The 25,721-nt window shown below is 33.5% G+C and overlaps 1 protein-coding gene across 1 annotated transcript; it reads left to right on the forward strand.

Moving 5' to 3' along the window:
• The first annotated feature begins 3,299 nt into the window (after positions 1–3,299).
• On the forward strand, positions 3,300–8,931 carry AHL1 (AT-hook motif nuclear-localized protein 1). Its single transcript, XM_016333680.3, has 5 exons — positions 3,300–4,420; positions 6,301–6,368; positions 6,801–6,932; positions 7,667–7,828; positions 8,374–8,931. Exons 1-5 carry the CDS (start codon positions 4,012–4,014, stop codon positions 8,608–8,610), a joined length of 1,008 nt encoding a protein of 335 aa, XP_016189166.1. The 5' UTR covers positions 3,300–4,011; the 3' UTR covers positions 8,611–8,931.
• The last annotated feature ends 16,790 nt before the right edge of the window (positions 8,932–25,721 follow it).

Genomic DNA, 25,721 nt, shown 5'->3' on the forward strand with positions numbered 1-25,721 from the left:
CCACCCATCAATTCAACCTCAATCATCCATCAAGCATATATCACAACACGCATTTCTCATATTTCACACAATCAAGGCATCAATATTCATAATCACATATATGAACACATCATATATTTCAACCATTCAACAACACCCACAATTCAATGCCTATCTTAGGGCCTCTAGCCTAAGTATTTCCTACCACATTACATATTAGATACGGGAAACTAAAACCATACCTTAGCCGATTCCCCAAGCTCAACCGGAGCACTTCCAAACCACTTGTCCACAAGCTCTCAAGGTATCAACACCTCCAAGAACAGATTTTATCACACAAAACCCTCTTCCAAGCTTTCCAAAATCACCAATCAAGCTCCAATATTCATATATACACAACCTAAGCCACAATCATCATACCCATACACAACATCTCAATACCCAAACATCATAGAACAACAAATTATACTAGGATTGAGAATCTTACCACACCCAAGGTCCAAGGAGACAAGATTAACCTTCTCCTTCAAGAGAGTTGGGTCCTATAACATCAAAGAACCCAAAATCTCAACCTTTTTGCTCATGAAACTCGAAATCAAGGGCTGGAATTTCGAACAGTAAAATGTGGCTTACCTCAAGATTGATTGTATGGGTTTTGTAGAGCTCTCCACGGTGAACGCGTGGCCGCAAACGGAGCGGCAATCGGAGCTCTAGATCAAAAGTTATGGTGGTTTGAAGATTAAGTGAGAGAAAGAACTTGAGAGAGTGTTCTTCCCTCCATAGCCTCCATTTTCAGCGTGTTTAGTGTGTTGTGAGGAGAGAGAGTGCTGAAATCTAGGGTTTTGGTTTAGTTTAGTTGGGCCAAGGGCCCACTTTGGGTCCGGTTGGCCCGGTTTGGCCCGTTCGGTCCAATCTTGGTCCGATTTCTATAAAATTGGTACCGAAATTCTCGTCTCAATTTCCTCTATCACATTTAGCCATAAAAATAACATTTTTGGCTTTCTAGAATAAATTCTCATTTATGGGTTAATTAGCCGTTAATTAACTGGGTCTTACATAAATAACTGACAGAGTTAATTGTTAGAGACTAATCGAATAATTTATTTTAGTTAAAAACTAAAATGTCTGATCCAAAATTTTTTAAAAACCAAAATAAATAAATACTCAATAATAAACGTTGCAAATCTCCATTAAACACTTAAAACCAAATATTCTTTTACACTATTTATTGTCCAAAACATTTTGAATATGGTAATTTAGGCAACAAAAATTTATTTTTTCATGTTTACAAGAAAAAAAAAACGTTAAATTTCTTAGAGTAGAGTATCATTTTTATCTTTAACGTTTGGAGTAAATTTCAAAGTTGTCCCTAACGTTTAAATCGTCTTAAGTCACTAACATTTTAAAATTGTCTCAATATTATCCTGTCATGAGAGATTAATAGAATTGGCGACGTGACAAAATTGAGACGATTTTAAAACGTTAAGGACTTAAATATAACAAAAATAATATATTACTCTTAGAAGAATTACCATACCAAATTAGGTAAAATGGTATAAATAATACCTTTTTACTTCTAATGTATCGAACTTCTTTAATGTTTAGTTTAAATAAACTTTACTTTTACCTTCAAAATAAATTTTAATTTTATCCTTTAATGATATCAATTTTTGGTACGTAATTATTTAATTATTTTTTAATTACATCTAAGTACATTGCGTTTAATTACATTAATTTCATTCTAAATGTATTTTTTTTAAATTTTACTTTTAAAAATTTTTACTCATCATGAAATATTTGTAGAATGTCTAGTACATGAATTTATAAAAAAAAAGAGCATGACACATATACAATAAAATATAAATTATATTTTTGTCTCTAATATACCGAAATTCTTTAATATTTAATTTAGTGAATTTATTTTTAATTTTAAAATTAATTTTAAATTTTTTCTTTAATAATATTAATTTTTTACGATAAATAATTATTTAATTATTTTTTAAATTACTTCTAAAGTAAATTATTCTTAATCATATTATTTTATTCTAAATAAATTTATTTTTTAATTTTACTCTTAATCATATTATTTTTATTCTAAGTAAATTTACTTTTCATTAAGAGCAAAATTAAAAAATAAAATAAATGATTTATGTTATAAAAACTTGAAATTATTGAAAAAAAATTAAAATTTATTAAAAATTAAAAATAAAATTTAATTAAATTAAATATTAAAATATTTTGGTATATTAGATACAAAAAGGATATAATTTATATTTTATTGTATATATGCATGTTCTTTTTTCTTTCGAAAATTTATATACTAGTCATTCTACTAATATGAGTAAAAATCTTAAATTTATAATGCAATTCATTTCATTAAAATTCATTATAATTTTACTTGATTTGATAATTCCTTCTAAGAATAATATATCATTTTTGTCCCAATATTTTCATCCTATTTAACTCTATAATATGTTAAAATTGTCTCAATTTTATTCCACTATCAATTCTGTTAACAACTTAACATATCATTAATTACAGAACAATATTAAGACAATTTTAAAATATTAAAAATTTAAATAAAATAATTTAAATATTAAAAACAATTTTAAAACTTATTCCAAACTCCGTCAATTTCTTATTAAACCGTTTGCACTAAAAGGTGCTTGAATGAGGTAGCCGCAAGTTACCGTTTTTTTCCCCTGAAAATAAAAGGTGCTTGAATGAGGTCAAAATATTAGCGGAAGGCAAATAAAGACCCTTGAGAAAGTAGAAAAGAAGTCGTTTGAGTTTGTGTTAAGCAAAGATTAGAGGTTGTTACTCCCTTGTTACTACTAATTTGTTGGTTGATCATATATACTTTCAAAATAGCTTTCATTAAGTGGAGGGAGAATTTATGAAAGGCTATCTATTGCCTTGCTTTACAATTTATTCCAATGATAAAATAAAGTATTATAAAAAATATTTATTTTAGTGCTTAGGCCTGAAAAAATGAAGTAAAAATGCGGGTCACAGTTCCTTTTCATTTTATTTTCTTCCTGCTTTGCCTTTAATTTTCAATTGGGGAAAAAATCTTTAGTTAATATTTGATTCTATTACGATATTGTCATATATGGCTTGCCTTGAGAGACTTCCTACCATGCCTTCCTTTTCTTTTCCCGGTGTAGTTTTCTTTATTTCTTGGCAACCTATTTTTAACTTTTTCATTCACCTAAAACCATATGGTAACATGTGTGGGAGTGATTCTTTTATTTTCTTTTTTAATTTTATATTTTAACACAATATGTATAAATATATATTTTATGACGGAAAGAAAAAGAAGTTCCTTCCCAACAACTTTTTTATTTTTTATATATATTTCTACACCAGATTCCAACCAAACAAAATAATTATATCATATATTAAATATTGTTTTAGCATTAAATATCTCTAAACAAAATAATTTTTTATACACCCAATTTAATATATCTCCTTTTCTATCTTTTTAATTTTTTAATCTCAATTTGGACGGTCTTGGGAAAGTTAAAGGAAAACCCCAATTACCTCCACAAACAAAAAGGATTCATTTTATCTTAACATTTTCATTTCCATTAGAAATTTAAATTTCACTCTTTTTCTCTTTGTCATAGTTTCTTTTTCTTTCTGCACCAGCCTATTTTCTTAAAATTCAGGATATTAATTTTATGTAAAAAAATTTGCATCAATATTTTTGTTAAAAAAAAATTACATGCAATTCTGATATCAAATTTTGATCCAAGTAAAATTCATGTAAATGTTGCAAAGTTGAAGACTTTCTGCTACTTGTTGCATGTCAGTTTCTCAAGTCTCAGTTTTGATTTTTAATTTTTGTGCTTAAATATTCTTTTTCGAAAAAAAAGTTTTTTTTGTTTTTTTGGAAAAAAATAGTGAAAAAGTTTTGTGATGGTTTCTTTGAGTGAGTGACTGAATTTGAAGAGGAAGCAGAAAAAAAGAAATGAGAAATTGACGTGTGTGGTGTTTGTCTGGCTGAGATTTTCAAAGTAGTTTCAAACCATGGAGTCGAGCGCCGGCGGCATCAGCGGCGGCGTTACGGTGGTCGGATCAGATGCTCCGTCGGAGTATCAAATAGCTCCGAGGACAGAGAACCCTTCTCCGGCAGGAGGATCGGCCGCGCCAATCCCTGCGCCAGCTCCGACGAACCAAGGCGGTGCTCTGCCGCATCCTCCGCCACATATGGCGAAGATGACATCGCCTCCGGCAACAGCGCTGGGGAAGAAGAAGAGAGGGCGGCCCAGAAAGTATGGCCCAGACGGGTCAGTGGTGGCGCTGTCCCCAAAGCCAATATCGTCTTCGGCACCGCTGGCGTTGCCGCCGGTGATCGATTTCTCGGCGGAGACGAAGCGCGGGAAGGTGAAGGCGGCTGGTACAGTGAGCAGAGCCAAGTTTGAGGTTGAGAATTTAGGTAAGAACACACAAACTAGCATAAACTCTGTTTATATAGAAAAAGATTTGGGTTTAGGAAAGCTTGGAATCATAATTTAGCTTGTCTGGAAGTGAGTTCTACGAGAGAGAAGAGAGAGAGAGAGAGAGAGAGAGATAGAGAGAGAGAGAGAGAGAGTGGGAGCTGAGTGTGATTTGATTGAGTGCTCTTCTTATAGTTATAGCATGTAAGTGTGGTATTATTGTGAGGCAGCACTGAAAAGTAGGTTAACTTTGTTGGGGTGGCTGGCTATGATATGAGACCGTGGAATCTCTCTAATTGTGGCTGTTATATGGTTAGTTCAAAAGTTTAAATCTTTGATGCTAAGTACAGAACCCGAAAAGGGGTTAGTTTAGCATAAACAGGCTAAGTCTCGTGTGTTACGTTTAGCTCTAATGTCGCGGTTTCAAATATTACCACTTCAGTCTTCAGTTCCCAGGGGATAAAAAAGCCATGGGCATTTATCGGCAGCAAAAATAGGAACAAAATGAAAATAAAAGAATCTTATTTTTTGTCGATTAAGATGAACACAAGAAAAAGATATCATACAGACATTTTCCTCTATGTATTATTGTGCACGTGTATTTTATCCAAAGAGATGATAAGTCCAAGTTGACATCAACTCATCTTGTTTACTCTTCTCACATAAAATCCTATTCAGTATTTGGCAGTTGCTGTTATGTGGTCCTTCCTTCATAGACAGTTTACTTGATAGCATGGATGATGTGGACTGTTAGGATACTTATTGCTTGCAAGCTATCATATGTTTGTGTTGCAGATTTAGATTGGGGTGGTAATTTAATTTATAAACAAATTGATTCCGGGATTTAACGTATTTAACTATTTATCAGTTAAATAACCCTCCAAAAAAAGTCACTTATTAATTGGAATAGTTTTATAGTTCCATAATTTTTTCCTGGGACATAGATTCATAGAATTATTTCTGTGAAAGTTCTTCTTTGTTGCATGATATTGAATTCGGTTATTACTTCTGAAAAAGAAAATCTTAGAAACTTTTTTTTTTTTGTTGAAAAGAAATTCAATCACTTTTTCTGACTATGCTCTAGTTGGCCGATATATGAAGGTTTACAGAAAATGGAAAATGAAGAAATTTATTTGATGTACCATTGGCTTAAAAGTCTATGCAGAGCTTTAATTTCTTTTTTCCTTGCAAATGCCGAAAACCACTAGATTTTTTTAGCATTATCTTTGAAGTTTTTATACCCTAATTGAGACTTAATCACTAAAATGGCAGTGTTGTACTCCGTTAAAATCAAAGTGCAACATACAAATCTTTTCATAGGTGGGGTTGGCTATATAAATCCCACAAATCATAGTATCTTGTGTTGATAAGAAAGCCAACTAATTACTAATAGAAATGTGTTGTATAGTTATTCTATTTTGTCAATCAAGTCGTCACACACTTTTTCATCCTTGGACGAGGTGTAGGAACCATTCAACGAAGATCTCACACTTCATCTAAAGGTGAATGAGTGTATGTCGGCTTTGTGTATGAGACAGAATGAGTATAAATAACACATCTCAACTCGATAGAATGCCTAGTTATTTATGCTATAATTTTTCATGGCCTCTCTTGTCCCTAACAATTGGACCACCTTCCATCCTTTTCACTCCCTTACTAAGATTACTATAACCACATAAGCTATTATTGTTTCATCTTTTTTATTATTTATATTATTTTACTTTTATAGTAATTGAGGTCTAATTCTTCACATTCTCTATTTGGTTTGAGATTTGTGATGGAAATTTTGAAACTCTTTATGTTTCTGATTTGACCGGGAAAACTTTTGTCGATAATTATTGGAATTTCTTCTTACATTTTTTTTTCTTTTTATTCTCAGGTGAATGGGTTGCATGCTCGGTTGGTGCTAATTTCACACCCCATTTCATCACTGTTAATCCTGGGGAGGTAAGTTTAGAAATATATATTTGCCTCTCCCATGCTTCTTTTATTCAGTGTGAAGAATGTTTCTGTTATTCATGGTCAGAGAACAGCAAAAGTTATGTTAGTGACACGGGACACCTTATCTGAAGTTTTTCATGTGTTGAAAGCACAACTTAAACATTTTCTTCTGACGATTTATTAATATCTCAACACTAAAAAATTGTGGAGAATTGTTGATGACATTTTCTTTGGTACATGCAATTCCTTAATTCATCATATGAAGTAACAATCGTGTTTCAGACGGGAGATTACTTATCAAATGGATGATCATTATGAGAATTTAATAACTTGATCTTGTTAATTTTTTGAAGTGGCTAAACTTGCTTTCTTTTTTGCTACGATGACTGTAAATTGTGCACGTGATTGTTGACAATAGTTGTGTTTTGGTTGTCTTAGGATGTTACTATGAAGGTAATATCATTTTCTCAGCAAGGCCCACGAGCTATATGCATTTTGTCAGCAAATGGAGTCATATCAAGTGTTACACTTCGTCAGCCCGATTCTTCTGGTGGCACATTGACGTATGAGGTGAAGTATTTATAGTGAAATTCGATAGAATTATTTTCTTTAATCTAATGAATAACTTCTTCTAGTTATATGTTGACAAATATAAGCTTCGACAGGCATTTAACCAAGTGCACTTTGCACTAAGCTTCTTAGCAGCCGGTTTTTGTTTTTCATTCAGAAATTATTTGATTCTTCAGGATATTCATAACTTACATGGTCATCTTCTTGAAAATGATGTTTGAAAAACTCAATCCAATGGTGTAGTTACATGGATTCACTCTTCCTGTTGTTATTACTCCGTTTGTTTCAAAATGACTATCAATTTGATTAAGCGGTACATTGAAAAATCAATAAAACTTGACAGTTATTTTTCAATGTACGATTTTGTCCAAATGGACCATTGTTTTCAAACGAAGGTAGTATTGATTTCATTGCATGTAAATAGAATGCCTCTTATGGAAATATGTAAAATCTAGTGGGAAACCTAGATTTGAAAATCAATATGGTTCTTTATTGTTCCAAAAACAGAACGTAAATAGATGATCTATAGATTGTGGTCTACACAGTTGATTGTTTATGCTCTTGCACTTTTTAACATCGATTTTGTATTTCATTTCTGTAGCTCATCATTTCCATGTTTTTTGTTTTGGAAATATTTTAGCATATCTTCCAGTTTCTTTTCATTCTGCATTCAAGTTCTTAAGTATTGCAGAATCACAGTTGAAATTCAGATCTTCTTGCTGCATTTTCTGCAGGGACGTTTTGAAATTCTATCTCTAAGCGGCTCGTTCACACCAAGTGAAACTGCAGGAACACGAAGCAGATCGGGTGGCATGAGTGTCTCTTTAGCAGGTCCAGATGGACGAGTTATAGGTGGTGGAGTCGCTGGTCTATTGGTGGCTGCAAGTCCCGTGCAGGTGTGTTCTCTACTCATAAATTTATGACAAAGTATAGGGAACCAATTTTTAGTTAGCCAACATTAGTCAACTTTAGTATTTAGGTTTATAATTTAAGATTTAGAGTTAAAAGTTTATGATTTAGAGTCTAGAATTTAAGATAAATAAAATAGTTTTAAAAAAAATTGGCTGAAAAAGTTGGTTACCTAGCATTATTCTAAATTTATATAAGAATGGAAAAAGTTGTTTCTATATTCTACTTGTAATTTTATTCCCATTATCATTTTTTAGAGTTATTGGTGCTTCACTTTCTAAAGACCTTTTCATAGGAATTTTTTTATATATTTTTTTATGACTATGTTAGGTGTACACTATAATCAGCTATCAGTATAAAATACATGTTGAAATACAAATACATATTCAAAATAAATTAAATCGCACATGTATTTATACACAAATACATTAGTGACTGATTTTGGTGTATGAATAGTATTTTTGTTTTTTGTTTTTTATTTATTTGTAGTGTGGCTCTGATAATTATTTCCGTTTTGCTTCACATATTTCAGGTAGTGGTTGGAAGTTTTCTAGCAGGGAACCAACATGAGCAAAAGCCAAGAAAACCAAAACCTGATATTATAGCATCAACTGTGATGCCGGCTGCGAGTGTTCCTGTGTCAACGGCCGATCCAGTTGCTGTTCTGCAATCGCAGGCTTCCTTCCGAGGAGATAGTTGGTCTGCTGTTCCTGCAGATGTGAATAAGAACAAGCCGGCTGACATTAATGTGTCGCTTCCTGGAGGGTAATTAATTGATGCCGGGAGCTATTCTGGCTTCGATCCAATCTGCATTCATGATTGCTGCTGACAATGTGGTAATTGGGTTCCTAATTGTTGGTTGGACTTGTTTATTTCGTTGTGTCTGTAACATTATTGAATGTGTTATTTTGGAACCGTAATGTTTTCAGAGGCTCACTAGGTTCTTGTCCATGTAGAATTGATTTAGCTGATTAGGTATGTTTTCTTCATGAATTTATGTCATTAGATTGTTAAAAGCGAATTTATTCCTTCTATGATGACAATTTAATTTGAGAATGATTTGATTGATTTCCAATCTTTTGAATTCAAACTCAAACTGGTCAATCCATGTCCTTAAATGTTCCATGTTAACCATTGCTATCTTGCAAATTGGGAAACTAATCATTGGCTTTTTTATTTAGATAAATTAATAGGAGAACCAAATAACTCGATTCTTCTAAATAGATTTTGAAAACTAATTCCCCTGAATCATATAATATATAAATTGTTCTAAACTTTTGTGTTTAAATACTATATGAATCATGTTACCCGGGACGATTTACGCATGAAATGCATTGCTTGAAAACACATAAATCGTCCCAAGCCTTTGTGTGTTACAAAATATATATATATCGTCCTAGATCACAATGAGTTACGTCTTTTTATCCTAAAGCTCATTGCCCTAGCACGATTTATGTGTAACTAGCCACCCTTCAAGACCCTAGCACGATTTATGTGTTACAATGGTAAGGCACATTAGACTAGGATGATTTACATTAAAAAATACAAAGCTCATGACCATGGAATAATTTATGTGCTAAAAGAGGCTATAAATAAACGTAAATGATGTATATCGAGCCATAGTTAAGTTGAGAGTTTTGGTGGGAAGATGATTGGGAGTGTGTTTTTGGCTTTTTCCTAGTAAAAAGTAGGTTGGAGTGTTCGTAAATCTTTCAACGAGTTTAGAAGATTTACAAAATAATATATTACAGAAGTAAATAAAATTACAATAAAAAATAAATAAAATTCATATGAATAAAACTAAATAAAAAAATAAAAAATTTTATACACAACATAAATATAGTACAATAAAAGATAAAAAAAGAATTTATATAAACAAAAAAATAAAAATATCATAAAAATTAATAAAAATAAGAATTTATACAACAATATTTATCATATGAATAAAAAATACAATAAAAACAAATAAAAATTATATGAATAAAATCAAATAAAAATAAAAAAAATTCATAAAAAATATACATATAAAAAAAGTATAGTAAATGATAAAAGTAGAGGACTACAATTATGATAGTAGAACTAGATGTAAACAAGATCTAATCCATGGATTCAAACAAAAGTTTATCAAAGAACAATAAAACCTATAGAGAAGGAAGGGTTCTTTTCTCTAGAAGTAAAAACTATGTAATTTTTTTATCTAATGTTATGTTGTGTGTTGGCCTCCTTCGCCCTTTAGCCTCTATTTCTCAAATTAGGCTTGAAACTGGGCCAAAAGAGCTTCATAAATTTCCCTCCACGTGCTCCATTAATGAGGCACGATTTTGGATTTCCGCGTACGTGGAAATGTGGTCCGCGTACGCGGACGATGCGATAATCAGATGATGCGTACGCGGCAAAAGTGATGCGTACGCGGGCATCCTGAAGTTCCAAGCTCCACTTCTTTATGATTTCCCACTCTTGCATTCTTCTTTCTCCACTTCTTCCAATCTATCCTTGATTTCTAAATCTGGAATCACTTAACAAACATATCAAGGCATCGAATGTAATTTAAGAGAATTAAAATTAACATTTTTGAAGTCTAAAAAACATGTTTTTACATTTAGGTACAATTTAGAGGAAAATCACAAAAGTATGCTATTCAAGTGAATAAATATGAGTTTATGTGATAAAATCCACTCAATTTAAGCCAAAATTTATTATCAAAATATGGATTCATCATCAGCCACGGTGCCGGTGCAGTGGAAATCGACAAACTCCTAGGGTAGCGACGACAGCGCAATTATGACGGAGCGATGGTGACAATAAGGCAACGCAACAGGGAGAGTTGAAGGGGAAGATGAGAGCAACTACGGCGATGTGACAGTGACGACGATGCAGCATGGCAGAGTGTTTAAGGTTTAGGCAGGCTGGGAGGGTGGCTCTGAAATTGGGAAGCGTGATTATGAAGTGGTTATGGAAAGGTGCTGCTCTTTGTGTGAAATTTAGGGAGGAGAGAACCCAAAGTAATTGGTGGTAAAAATCGAAGGAGAGGACGCCAATTTTAATAATTTATAAAATGGACAAAATCATCTATCTCAATTTGAAGAAGAATCTTGATCGTTCAAAATTATTGACGAAAAAAAAAATGTCGGTATTATTAAACATAATAATTTCAATGCAGAGGACGGACAATAGTAGCTCCAAAGGAAATAGACGAATTACCCGTCAATTTTAATAATTAGTCTTTGAGCTCCCGTATTTTTGAAAGGTCGTCGACTTGCCGTCGAAAATTATTGACACCGCAAAGAGCCGCCGATTTTTATGGTGTTTCTTCTAGTGAGACATCTATAAAACCTAAATATTGAATACTAGAAGCATTATCAACAAGTGTATCAATAGAATGTAAAGGATACACATCCTTAGGACAAGCTTTCTTAAGATCGGTAAAATCAACATACATTTTCCACTCACCATTATGTTTTCTTACCATCACGAGACTCGCTAACAAACTTGTGAAGCGAATCTCTCTGATGAATTCTTTGGCTAATAGCTTTAGGTTTCTTCCAATGATGATCTTTTTCTTATTTGTGTCGTGATTACGTTTCTTTTGAGCTATAGGTTGAATAGAGGGATCATTGCCAGTTTATAACAAATGACATTTGGTTCAATTCTAAGCATGTTAGCCAGGGTTCACAGAATGAGGTTGATGATAGAATTTATGTCGGTCTAGAATTTCACAAAATAGAATCTTTTCGTTGTAAGTATAGTCTAGACCAACAATGGATTCTCCATCAAAGTTTACAATAAAGATAAGTCACAATTCAAATCAAATAACCGAGAGTTTTAAATTCCGGGTCGTTCTCCCTAGGAATTGCAATAAGGTGTCCTATTATTGGCTATGAGGGAATGGGAGATTTTGGTTGAAATAAGCGAGAAATGTAAATTACAAGAAATTGAACAAGTATGCAAGGAATTAAATGGAAAGGAATTAAAGCAATGAAAAATGGAAATTAAGTGGCAAAAAGAAACTCTTGGCAAGGATTGGGAAATTGAGGATTCCTATCCTAGTCATGGACCACAAACATGGTAATTGCGTAGAATTAATCCCAATTAGTATATCCTAACATCGAGGATAAGTTAAAAGGGCATAATTGATCTCAATCCATAAGTCCTAGTCAACTCACTAATTAACTTAGTGAAAGACTAGCGTCAATGGAAACCAAATCAACTAACAATTCTAACACAATCTAGAATGGACATCCATAACTCAAGTTCACCCAATTATCCAATTCTAAGACAAGAGTGTAAAAAACTATACAAAAGCTAAAAGAGACATTTTATCAAACACCTAGCATGCATAAAAGGAAAATATCACAAATTGCAATAAAAATAAAATCTATATTGCCAATTGTATGAGAATAATAACAGAAACTCAACAAGCAATAAAGAAAGATAAAATATCAAAATTGCATTAATGAAAACAAAATTAACAAGTGTTCATAAACTAAAAGTGGCAAAATTGAGAAAATAACAAAAGAAATGAAGAGGATCTAGACAAGAAAGCATGAAAACATAAATGAAACTATACTAAAACAAGAATTAAAGACTAAAATTAAAGAGAAATTAAACTAGAAAGCTTAAATTCTAGAGAGAAGGGGGAGCTTCTTTCTCTAGAAAAACTAAGCTAAAACATGTAAAAACCTAAACCTAATTGCTCCGCCCTTCACCCCTCTTCAATTTGGCTTGAAATAGCTTCAGAAATAAGTTGGATTGGGCTATGGAAGCCTAAAAATCGTTGCCAGCGAGTTGCAATTAATGAGGTCAGTGCCAGGACTTGTGCATACGCACACTTGCTAATTTTCTTCTTGTGTGTACGCACACCTAAACTCCATGTCCACTATAGACATATGCATATCATTTTGAAGCCCCAGATGTTGGCTTTCTAATGCCACTGAAATCGCCTCATTTGGACCTCTGTAACTCAAGTTATGATCAATTTAGTACCAAGAGGTCAGGATTGACAGCTTTACAAATCCTTCATTTCTTGAATTCTTCCATTTTGCATGCTTTCCTTCCTCACTTCTTCAATCCATATTTGCCTTCAAAACCTTAGTTCACTCACCAAACACATCAAGGCATCAAATGAAATTAAAGTGAATAAAATTTAGCAATTTTAGAGCCTAAAAAGCATGTTTTCACTTTTAAGCACAGTTTAGGAAGAAATCATGAAACTATGCTATTTCAATGAATAAATACAAGAAAAGTCAATGAAAATCCACCTAATTAGAGCAAATAAATACCATAAAATGTGGATTCATTACATCCCCACACTTAAACAATAGCATGTCCTCATGCTATACCAAAGAAAGACAAGAAGGAGAATCAACAATTATTCAATGTAACTATCTATATGCAATCTATCTATATGTATGTAAGTATTATACTTTATACTCTCTACCTATATACATTTACTTAGTAATTTCCAAGAAAGCATCTATATCAATCAAGGGCTAAGATAATCATATCCAAATCACATTCACAATTGAATTGAGTCATACAAAAGAATTTAATCAAAGTTGCAAGATAAGCAATGATCATAGGTGAAAATATTGAATTGAGTAATTGAACCCTCACCGGATGTGTATATACACTCTAGTCACTCAAGTGTTTAGGGTCAATCCACTCAATTCTCCTATAATCATGCTTTCTAAAGTTTGTTCTTCATCTAACCAATCAACAAATATTTAATGTACATATACAAAAATCATGAGATCTTTTCAAGGTTGTAGTGGGGCTAAGGGTAAAGGTAAGGATATATATATATATATATATATATATATATATATATATATATATATATATATATATATATATATATATATATATATATATATATGGCTATTGATTAACCTAAGTTCTCACCTAACACATACACAACCTATACAATTCTAATATCAAGCTTAGCTACCCATAATCTCACTTTTACATATACACACACTCATGCATCAAATTCAATTCCATCACATATGCATTGATTATTATTGAATTCTATATTAGGATAATTTTGTCCCCTTTTTATTATTTCTCCTCTTTCTTTTTCTTTTTCTTTCCTTTTTTTTCAAGAACATAATATATATACCAACACATCAATGCATATGGTTTCCATAATCTTACATGAGCATGTACCCAAATTTTCAAAATTTTCAACAGGGATTAAAACACACATTTTCATCAACCAATGTATCCCATCTTTTCTCACACTTAGTTGACACACACACTCACTATCCTAAACTAACTAAAGATTCAAATAGGAAGATTAATTGTTTTTCGCTTAGGGTTAGTGGTGTGGCAATATAAAGAATAAAAGGGGATTAAAAAGGCTCAAAGTGGTAAACAAAGGTAAATAAAATGGTAGGCTATTTGGGTTAAGTGAACTATAAAGAAATAATAGCCTCAATCACATAAATGCATAAATATATATTAAATAATGGATATATAGACTTAAACAAACCAAAGATTGCAATCATAGAGAAGAGCAACACACAAGAATGAAATAAGTGGTCAAATGGTGTAACCACACAATAAGGCTAAAAAACTCACAAGTTGTATGTTCTTTAACTCAAAACCATATTCCACAATGTATAAATTATGCAAGTTTCAAAAAATTTCAACTCAATTCAATTTGAATTTCAATGCCCTATATAAAAAGTAAGCTTCTTGGAAATTTCCTTAAATTGACCAACATTTATTCTATATATGTATATATAATGTGATTGGATGGAAAAGGTCAAAAATTCGAAGTTTAATTCCTACTTTCAATCAAACCAAAATAACAAGTGTATAGGAAATCAAACTAGGTGCAATAATCACATCATCCAAATCACAATCATAACTAAAAACTAAAAAGCATATGTTAAAGCCAAAATTAAAGGCAAAATCTAAAGATATGCATCACTACAATATAATACTAGGTTATGTACAAGCAAATTTAAAACGTGCAATAAACTAAGAAAGTGCAATAAACTAAGTAAAAAGGTTTTCAAAAAGATAAAATATATACAAAACAACTAAAAAGTATAAAAAAAACTAAACTAAAAGTGTTATAAAAATTTTCACCCGAAATGTGCTGCTAAAATTGGACAACCTCCCCACACTTAAGATGTAGCACCGTCCTCGGTGCTCAAGATCATGATCATGCCAAGTGGAAGGAGTCGTCACTTCGTCACCTCCACCGTCAGCTGGTGGGTCTCGTGCCTCCTCCGGCTCATGATGCTGGGCCTCCTCCTCCTCAGAATGCTTGGATGGAGTGTCTGGCATCGTGTGGAATATTGGTGTCGCCGGAGAGGATAATCATCCTTAAGTGAACAGAAGCAGAAAACTGAATCACAAAACAACATATATATGAAGTGAACAGATAATGTAAATTTGAATGGAAGCAAACATGAGATTCAAGTTAAAATCAAACAGAAGTAACTTCCAATCAAATTAAGTAATCTAAGATAGCTAACTCCCTTGTTTATCAAAGATAAAGAGAAGAAATGAATGTTGTTACCATGCACAAAGAGAAAGAAAACAGTTAGAGGTTAATGTTAGATGAAAAATAAAAAGAAAGTTAAAAGTTATGTGAGTAAAAAGAAAATTGTTAGTTGAAAAAGAAAAGAAAAGTTAAAAGTTAGGTAAGGAAAAAGAAAGAGTTAGTTGAAAAAAAAAAAGAAAAGTTAAAAGTCATATGAAGAAAAAGAAATAAAAAGTTAGTTGAAAAAGAAAACAAAGGTCAAAAGTTATGTGCATAGTAAAAACGTTCCTTAATTCCAAAAGTTTCCAAAGTTTTAAAACAAGCATGTTTGTATTCACTTCTCAACAATTCAAGATGCCAAAACAAGTAATGCAAATGTATGTATAGAGCACATAATCAAATGAATATCAATCACAAGCAATTGGCATAAGTGAAAATAATTTGGTGTTAACAAAATTAAAACATTGAGAAACAAGTTAATCAAGGAACATTCAAACACCAAATTCCAATGAGGCATGAAATCACAAAGTTGAGTCAAGAATTGAAAAGTTATCCTCTATGTGACTTAAGGTAATTTAGGCATGGAGAAATTGAATCAACTTAGCCACATAGGTATAAAGAAATTTGCAACTTTGTGGGGTCATGCAAGAGAGGTTTCAATTTAAAAGAAATTCAAGTTTATGGTCAATTTGAAATTTCATTTAAGGCTTATTCAATGCTCAAGTATAACACACAATTTAAAACAAGCAAAAAAGTTAAACAATTGACCAAAACTTGTAGGGAAGCTCATGAGGAAATTTCCAAAACCATTTAGAAAACAAGATTCTTTGTGACACAGAAATCCGTCAAATAGAATCTTGTTGCACCAAATAAAACAATGTCATTTAATGAAACAAGGTTAGGAAAAATCCAGTAGCATTTCAACAGTAAATTGGCCTATTTCCCAATTCCAAGCAATCAAACCAAGTTTCATATGAATGTATCAATAACTAAACACACAAAAACCACATGTGAATTCATTGAAATAAACATTTAAGCCAACATACAGCAACAACAGCAGTGAATAATTAAGCCATAACCAATTAAGCAACAAGCAGCATGCTTTGTTTGAACAATGAACCAAAATAATGGCTTAAAATACAGCACCAAAACAGCACAATGAACAAAAGTAATGGATTCAGGCAGTATTCTATTTGTTGAATTCAACAACCAATTACAAGTAAGCAATAAGAATTCAAACAATTACACCCAACTGAATCTAACAATGAAGGTCATATTGAAACAAGAACTCAACAGCAATAACAACTTAAATTCATACATTGAGCAAAAATCATCACTGTACAAGCAACCATTAACAATATTTAGCAGTGGGTTCACTCCAAACAGCCATGAACAAAAGCACAACAGCAAGAAACAGGGGTGCAGCAATGAAACAGCAACATTTCCAAACAGCAGCATTATCAAAACAAACCTAAATCTACTATCCACGCCAGATTCTCTAACCACCTAATTTAACAAAATAATCTAACCTAACTAAAATGAACTAGACAAAACTAACTAACAAGATTAATTAACTAACTGTAAAAACCAAATAGATTAAATAGAAAGTAAAGATGGAGACCTGGGAAGCAGAAAATTGGAGCAGGGAAGGGGAAGAAGACACTGGAAGTGGCCGGCCAAGGTGGCGACACGAGACTGGAGCGGCGGAGGGGAAAGATAGCGCTGCGTGGAGGAAAAGGGATCGCCCCCTGTCCTTTTCTTCGAACAGAATAAGGAGGATGAGGTGGTGGAAAACGAATGGAAAGAGGAGTAATAGAAGAAGACTGGTAGTTGTGGGTGTTTGAGGGGTGAGGTTGCCAGAGCAGAAGCGGCGGCCTGGTGGTGAGGCGACGGTCAGGTGGCAATGCCGGCACTGAGGGGCGCGGCGAAAGAAGGGCAGTAGCAGCGGCGATGGTGGAATCGTGGAGGTGAGAGAGAGGAAGAAAAGAGGAAATGGGGTGAGGGGCGAGGGTTAGTTGACGATGGTGGTGGGTGGTCGTCGACCGTCAGGAGTGGTGGCGGGTGGTGGTGAAGTTCGAATGGAAGGGGAAAAGGAAGAAGGTGAAGAGAGGTGAACGTTGGGGAAGGGAAAGAGGGGTATTGAGGAGTCACAGGATTCGCACAGGGAGCGTCACGCGTAGGCGTGAATTGCGAAAGTGGAGATCTAGGCGTACGCGTCTGGCAGGCGTGCGCATGATGGGGTGAACGGAATGTCACGCGTACGCCTGACAGGCATACTTGAGAAGAAGTGCGCGTACGCACTGGGGTGTGTGCATGCTCTGGACAGAGGGGTGGTATGAAAGTGTGCGTACGCACAGAAGGCGATTTTTTTTTTCAAAACAGAATTTCACCCAACATTCCAAAATGCATATAAACAAGAAATTAACAAAAATATGCAACTATTTACATTAAACTTTAAAATTAACCAAAAATTTATTTTCCAAATAAAAATCATTGGACTATTCAAAGCACTTGTAATATGCACAAACAAGAATCTACCAAAACTATTTCAATCATCCAAAAACTAATTGAAAAATTTAAACATGCAATTCAAGTAAAAAAGGCAATTTAAAACAAAATTACTAACTATTCACATATGCATTTTAAAACAAAAATTTATTAATGCAAGCTAACAACCAAGACACATTTACAAGCAAAAACAAACAACCAATCAAAAACAAACAATTCACATATTCAGATATTAATAATAGCCAACAATGTAACACCATTGCAACTCTCCGGCAACGGCGCCAAAAGCTTGATGATAGAATTTATGTCGGTCTAGAATTTCACAAAATAAAATCTCTTCATTGCAAGTATAGTCTAGACCAACAATGGATTCGCCATCAAAGTTTACAATAAAGATAAGTCACAATTCAAATCAAATAACCGGGAGTTTTAAATCCCAGGTCGTTCTCCCTAGGAATTGAAATAAGGTGTCCTATTATTGGCAATGAGGGAATAGGAGATTTTGGTTGAAATAAGCGAGAAATGTAAATTGTAAGAAATTGAACAAGCATGTAAGGAATTAAATGGAAAGCAATTAAAGCAATGAAAAATGGAAATTAAGTGGCAAAAAGAAACTCTTGGCAAGGATTGGGGAATTGAGGATTCCTATCCTAGTCATGGACCACAAACATGGTAATTGCGTAGAATTAATCCCAATTAGTCTATCCTAACATTGAGGATAAGTCAAAAGGGCATAATTGATCTCAATCCATAAGTCGTAGTCAACTCACTAATTAACTTAGTGAAAGACTAGCGTCAATAGAAACCAAACCAACTAACAATCCTAACACGATCTAGAATGGGCATCCATAACTCAAGTTCACCCAATTATCTAATTCTAAGCCAACAGTGTGAAAAACTATACAAAAGTTAAAAGAGATATTTTATCAAACACCTAGCATGCATAAAAGGAAAAATATCATAAATTGCAATAAAAATAAAATCTATACTACCAATTGCATGAGAATAATAATAGAAACTCAACAAGTATTAAAGAAAGATAAAATATCAAAATTGCATTAATGGAACCAAAATTAACAATTGTTTATAAACTAAAAGTGGCAAAATTAAGAAAATAACAAGAATTAAAGACTAAAATTAAAGAGAAATTAAACTAGAAACCTTAAATTCTAGAGAGAAGGGGGAACTTCTCTCTCTAGAAAAACTAAGCTAAAACATGTAAAAACCTAAACCTAATTGCTCCCCCTTCATTCCTTTTCAATTTGGCTTGAAATAGCTTCAGAAATGAGTTGGATTGGGCTCTGGAAGCCCAAAAATCGCTGCCAGCGAGTTGTAATTAATGAGGTCACGTGCCAGGACTTGTGCGTACGCACACTTTCTGATTTTTTTCTTGCGTGTGCGCACACCTAAACTCCATGTCCACTATAGACATATGCATATCATTTTAAAGGCCCGGATGTTGGCTTTCTAACACTACTGGAATCGCCTCATTTGGACCTCTATAACTCAAGTTATGATCAATTTAGTACCGAGAGGTCAGGATTGACAACTTTACAAATCCTTCATTTCTTGAATTATCCCATTTTGCATGCTTTTCTTCCTCACTTCTTCAATCCATATTTGCCTTCAAAACCTTAATTCAGTCAACAAACACATCAAGACATCAAATATTATTAAAGTGAATAAAATTTAGCAATTTTAGAGCCTAAAAAGTATGTTTTCACTTTTAAGCACAATTTAGGAAGAAATCACAAAACTATGCTATTTCAATGAATAAATGCAAGAAAAGTCAATGAAATCCACTTAATTAGAGCAAATAAATTCCATGAAATGTGGATTCATCAGAGCTCCATATTATGGTGTAATAAGGCGATGAGTTGTGTCTGTGTATCATCCTTTAGAGCATTGCGTATATAGATGGATTTTGTTGAGTCATCAAATAATTGCAACTTTTCGAAGTTCTCCATATGAATTGGTTGATCTTGAATATACGCGCTTGGATCCAATTCAGTAAGTGTAGGAACACTTTTCGAATTATAAACTTCATGTACATGATGCAGAGCTTTGGATTTTGTCACTGGCTGACACAAACTAGCACTATAACATTACCAAGGTTCCTAATAATAGGTATGAATAGTAGCAATAATATTGTCCTACACATGAAACTTAACATATAGATAAATAATGGAAATAGTAACATTCAAAGCATTTAAAGAAAGACAACCAAGAATAATGTTATATGGACTAGAGAAGTCTACATCAAGATATTGAATATTCAAAGTTTTAGTATGAGATTGCTCACCAAGGGTGGCTTGGAACCACACATAATCAAGAACTAGGATGCGGTCACTTGAGAAACCTACCAACTCATCAGAAAAGGGTTCTAAGGCTATATCAATGAGCTTCATATTTTGGGAAGTGGAACAAAACAAGATGTCAAAATTATTTCTTAGATCTAAAAGAACTTTACGGACCAATAGGTCCCTTACTTATAAGAATATAACAACTGGATTATCCAAGTTGTTTGTTGTTGTCTGCAAATTGAAAAGGTGGAAGACGATCCCAATAACAAAAACCTCAAAAGAGTTTACACGGAGATCTCCTTCAATTTTCCACACAATTTAGTATGTTCATTTCCTAGAAGAGTTAGTAGTACATCCATCTATAAAACCGCTAGAAATAAAGTTTATGATGCCTTGAGGTTGACCAGCCAAAGTTTTCCCCTTGTCTTTAGAATGGTGTCACCCAGAAGAGTGTTTGTCGGCCTGAGTTGAGTTAGGGGTGAATGTTGAACATTTTTGGACATGACCATCAATGACATGCCATACTTCTAATGGAAAGCACAAAACATGGATCTGTCAACATATTTCTAATCTTGGTATATGCCAGCCTTCCGAAGAGGTTTGATGAGTTTTACATTTAAGATTTCTTTGATGATATCTTCCCTCGTAGTGTTAAACCGCGTGTAGGAATCTTAACGTGGGGTTAAACAAAAAGGATTTTTTGTTGTCATGATCACAGTCATAATCTTTGTTACTTGTGGACTTTCTGAATGACGAGCTTGTCAGAGCTATTCAATCTCTATTTGACCTTTTACTTTTTCTTAGAATTCAATGAGAGTTTTAGGCTTGGCCACCACGATAGTTTTCTGGAATTTTCTTGGGTGTAATCCACTCTTCAAAGAATGCAAGTGAACCATTGGATCAAGATTAGGTATGTCCATGACAATCTTCTTAAACCGAGTTACATAATCTCATAGGCTCTTATATTGTCCTTGCTTGATAGTGCTGAGTTAGTCCAAATCATGAACATATATAAAAGTAGCAAAGTTGTCTTCAAATAGATAAGTTAAATCCTAAAAGGAAAAAATAGACATGGTAGCAAAAATGAAAACCAAACAAGCAAAACTAGGAAAAAGAACAACAAAAAATAGGATCAGAAGCACAAATTAACAACATCATTGAACAAAATTTTTGAATATGTAGCCTAGGATCACTGAGACCATTGTATGGCTTCAAAGTTGTCAGCAAAGCGAAATTTCTAGGCAGCTAGAAATCCATGATGTCTGAAGTAAAAGTTGCATTAACACCTGGATCATCAGAACGTGCTTTTGGAACGGTTTGCCTTTGACTTTGTGGTCTTAGACACATGAGTAGGATTAGAATCATAATCCCCTTCCTTAATGTGTTCTGCCAAAGCATTCTAAGGCTCGGCCAACTGCTGAGATATCCTTTGGTTATCAGCCTGTAATGTTGTTACTGTCGCCAATAGTTCAACTTGAGTTGGTGGAGGTTGTTCATCAGCCATTGCAAATGGAAAAGGTTTAGTTAAGACAGAAAAATAAAAACTTTAATTTTTTCCCCATGATGGGCACAACATATTCTTGTTCAACTAGTTAATCTTCTTGTATAGTTTGTTTACCTTGAATAAACTCAAAGTTGGTTAAGAGAGAACACGAAAAATGGATACTTGAAAAAGGCACACTAAATCTCAAGTAAGTGCTTGATACACTCTTTTGAGAAGATAAGATCAGATAAAAAAAATCATACATCCTCTCTATAGAGTTGTTTCTTTTTGTAAGTATAATAGAATTGTAGTTGTTGGACAATTACTAACAAACTATTAAAGACATAATTGTAACCAAGTTATAATGTTCAATTCCAATTCCAAGATATAAGTCAGTAACAACGATTTATAGCGAATAGGTCAAATATAGTTTATCGTGTTCATAGAATTTTTTTAGTTGGATTTTTATAAATAATTTAAAAGATAAAGAAAGATATAATGCATCGGCCCAAGAGCCCATGAACCATAAGTCCATAAAACAATGGAAAAACACTTACTTTATTTAGCAACATAAAGCACATCAACTGCCCTTTTCTCATAAACCACCAAACCAAACGTTTTTTGGTCAATTGTTCACTAGTTTTCTTGGGTCCAATCTTTTTTGTTTTTGATTTGGTCGATTATGATCTCTGTCCGAACCAAACTGATCAATAGTCACGATTAAATTAGTTCGATTGGTCAATCTGATTCGATTTTCAAACATTGCTGCCAAAGTATATGGAACCCACAAAAACGGTTATAACATTGCATATTAAAATATGATACAAAAATACAACTATACAATATTAATAACTAAACACTAAAGATACTACTTACATCTGTTGATCATAACATATCCAACCTCACCCTCGTCTGCACAAACCTAACCTCTCTCATGATAGGATGGAGAAAATCCTCACCACCTACAATGCAATCATTTTACCATTATCAAGGAAATAAATAAACCTAAATTAATGCACTAAACGATATAATTTTATCAAAATAACTTTGCTAGGTAACCAATAAGAGGTGCTGCTAACTTTAGCCAACTCCTATTTGGGCTACATCCCAAGATCCATGAAGAAAAAAAAAGGGATTGTGAATATTTTTTTAGTAATTGGATGTTTTATTCTGTAAATATTGGACATTTTTTATTTGTTAGGATTTGTGAGCTGAAAATTTATTCTTAAGGGGTTGTGGTTGTTTCTTTCTTTGTAATTGGATATTTCTTTCTTTGTAAGAGAATCATCTGCATTCTAAATCCCAATACATTTTCTACTAAGGGACGAAAAAACATCCACAACATACAAAAAAAATCCAAATTATATAGAAAAATTAAAATTACATGAAAAAAATCCAAATCACATTAAACTCATTCTCTTGGGATTGTAGATATTTCTTTCTTTGTAATTGGATGTTTTTTTTGTAATTGGATATTTTTTTTATCTAAACGCTAATACATTTCCTACTAAGGGATGAAAAAACATCAACAATGTACAAAAAAATCCAAATTATATCGAAAAAAATTCAAATTTCATGAAAAAAATTCCAAATCATATCGAAAAAAATTCAAATCCCATTAAATTCATTCTCCTAGGTTGTGAAGGTTTCTTTATTTGTAATTTGAATATTTTTTGAAATTGGATGTTTCTTTCTTTGTAAAAGAAACATCCGCATTCTAAACCACAATACATTTCCTACTAAGGGACAAAAGAATATACACAATATACCAAAAAAATATCCAAATTATATCGAAAAAATATCCAAATTACATGGGAAGGATGGCGGCAGAGGGCGCGATGCGATGAAGGATGGCGACGCAACAGAGGACGCGCCAACTGTAGTGCAATGGAGGAGTGCTAGCGAAGGCAAGGGAGCAACGCCATGGTTGACGGAAGGAGTGCGACGTGATGGCAGGGGGGCAGGACGATGGGTGACAGCGGCGTGATAGGGGGCAGGAAGCAAACGTTAACGGTGACAGATATCAACGACGCCATGGATGGGAGGAAGAATGATTGAGAGAGGATGAGAGATCGTATAGTGAGTGATTTTATGGCTTGCGATTGTACGACGCAGATATGTAGAGAGTGCAAAAACCTAATTTTTTTAATTTCAAAATTAGATTTACAGGGGAGTTGTCTGAGTTGCCTTATCTAGGAGTTGACCAGGTATACTTTTCCTTATAAAAAACATTACCTAGAAGCCAATGGCCAATCAAATGTACTGTAGGGTCTCAATGTCAAAAAACTCCAAAAAGTCTATGAATAGAGTAGTATCAAAAGACCTATTAGCTAGATAACATTTAGGTTAGTGACGCGACACATGCAACGGTATTACAGTATAACCATGCCAACATGGTGAAGGACCAACTATACTTTCTCAACTTATCCAGATTGGTAACATAGGGCAACCATCGAATGTGAACTCGATTCCCGAGCTTATTTATGAACAGTTGGGTCGATAAATGCATCATAATGTATGCCAAGGCATAAATCTTCACAGTATTCTCATTGGTATCAGTTGGAGAATCCAAAATCTCCCTTGAAAGTAGGTATCAGTGATACTGTACTTCATAATATACTTCTCAAGAGGAAGCTCACCAAATGACAAAATAACTCCTAAATCAAATCTATGCAGACTTCCCTTCGGGCATAAACTGCTCAAAATCTTAAAGATAGTTACTCACAACCTCACCATCTATTGAAAGATCAAACTAATAATCAACATTCTACAATGTGATCGTACATTCCCCAAATGACATATGAATAATGTGCTTCTTTGGACGACACCACTTTGTAAATGCTCTAATAAGGACCTCATCGAACTTAAATCACTACTTATGAAACCTGGCAAGATGGTACAACCTAGCAAGTTAAAATTAAGGGATGACGCAATCATGTAATGGCATCTTCTACTGCCTCGTCATATTGTTGATAGAATGGCTCGGCCACAAAAAAAAATCAGACAAAATGCTTGCATATATTTAGATCATGTTCAATCAAAGTTCAGCCCAAACTAATGGTACGTTCGGATTAATTTTTTAAGACCAATCTCACATGCTTCAAGTATACAACTAATCGATTGTTAAACACAATGTATCACAACCAAATTTCTAACATCAAACAATCACCTATATGCCTCTCTATTAATCTGACATGAACTATAAGACAAGTCTACAATTATCAACATGTTACTATCTAACATGATATAACAATATAATTAAAAAAATTAATAATAGTAACACGAGCAATTCACACTAAAGATATCTATTTTACTCAAACCACTACAGAAAAATATTAAAAATATTAAAATTACTAGTCCCTTGATTTATGACACCTACCTTATGGGCAATTCTATTTATCTGGTATAGTTGATCCAGATAATCCCATCACTTTTTGTTGCGTGTTGCAGTGAATCCCGCTGTGACATCTCTTGGCAGTGTTTGAGGATGCTAAATCGTAACTTTAAATAATGTTTTAATCATCTTGCTCTTCTATTAAAATGACTTCACACCAGATTTATATTGCATCCCGCTTCACACTAATTCATGGGATTTCACCATGATTTAAGTAGCCTCCACATTAAATCATGGCCTTTCACCATGATTTATCCACACTGCACAAATCCCACAATTTACCTCCCTGCGCCTATGGTAAATCGCTGTGTGTTTGCTATGTTTTATGTTAGTAGCTTTTCACGCACGTATATCGTTGTATTCACCGTAATTTATTGCATTCTGCACTTAAAACAGGTTTAGATACCATGATTTAGCCAAGCTTTCCCTTTGTAATTTATCGTTGGTTTTAGTAGGTAGTGCTAGCGAGGGCAGAGGCGCGACACCATGGGTAACAGAAGAAGTGCTTCGTGATGGCAAGGGCACAGCACGATGGGTGACAGCGGCACGATAGGGGGCGGGAGGCAAACATCAACTGTGACAGACGTCAACAACGTCATGGATGAGAGGAAAAATTATTGAGAGAGGATGAGAGATCGTATAGTGAGTGATTTTATGGCTTGCGATTTTACGACGCAGATATGTAGAGTGTGCAAAA

Source organism: Arachis ipaensis, chromosome B1 (genome assembly GCF_059453495.1).
Source record: "Arachis ipaensis isolate K30076 ecotype BB chromosome B1, ASM5945349v1, whole genome shotgun sequence".
In the NCBI taxonomy this organism is placed as follows: Eukaryota; Viridiplantae; Streptophyta; class Magnoliopsida; order Fabales; family Fabaceae; genus Arachis; species Arachis ipaensis.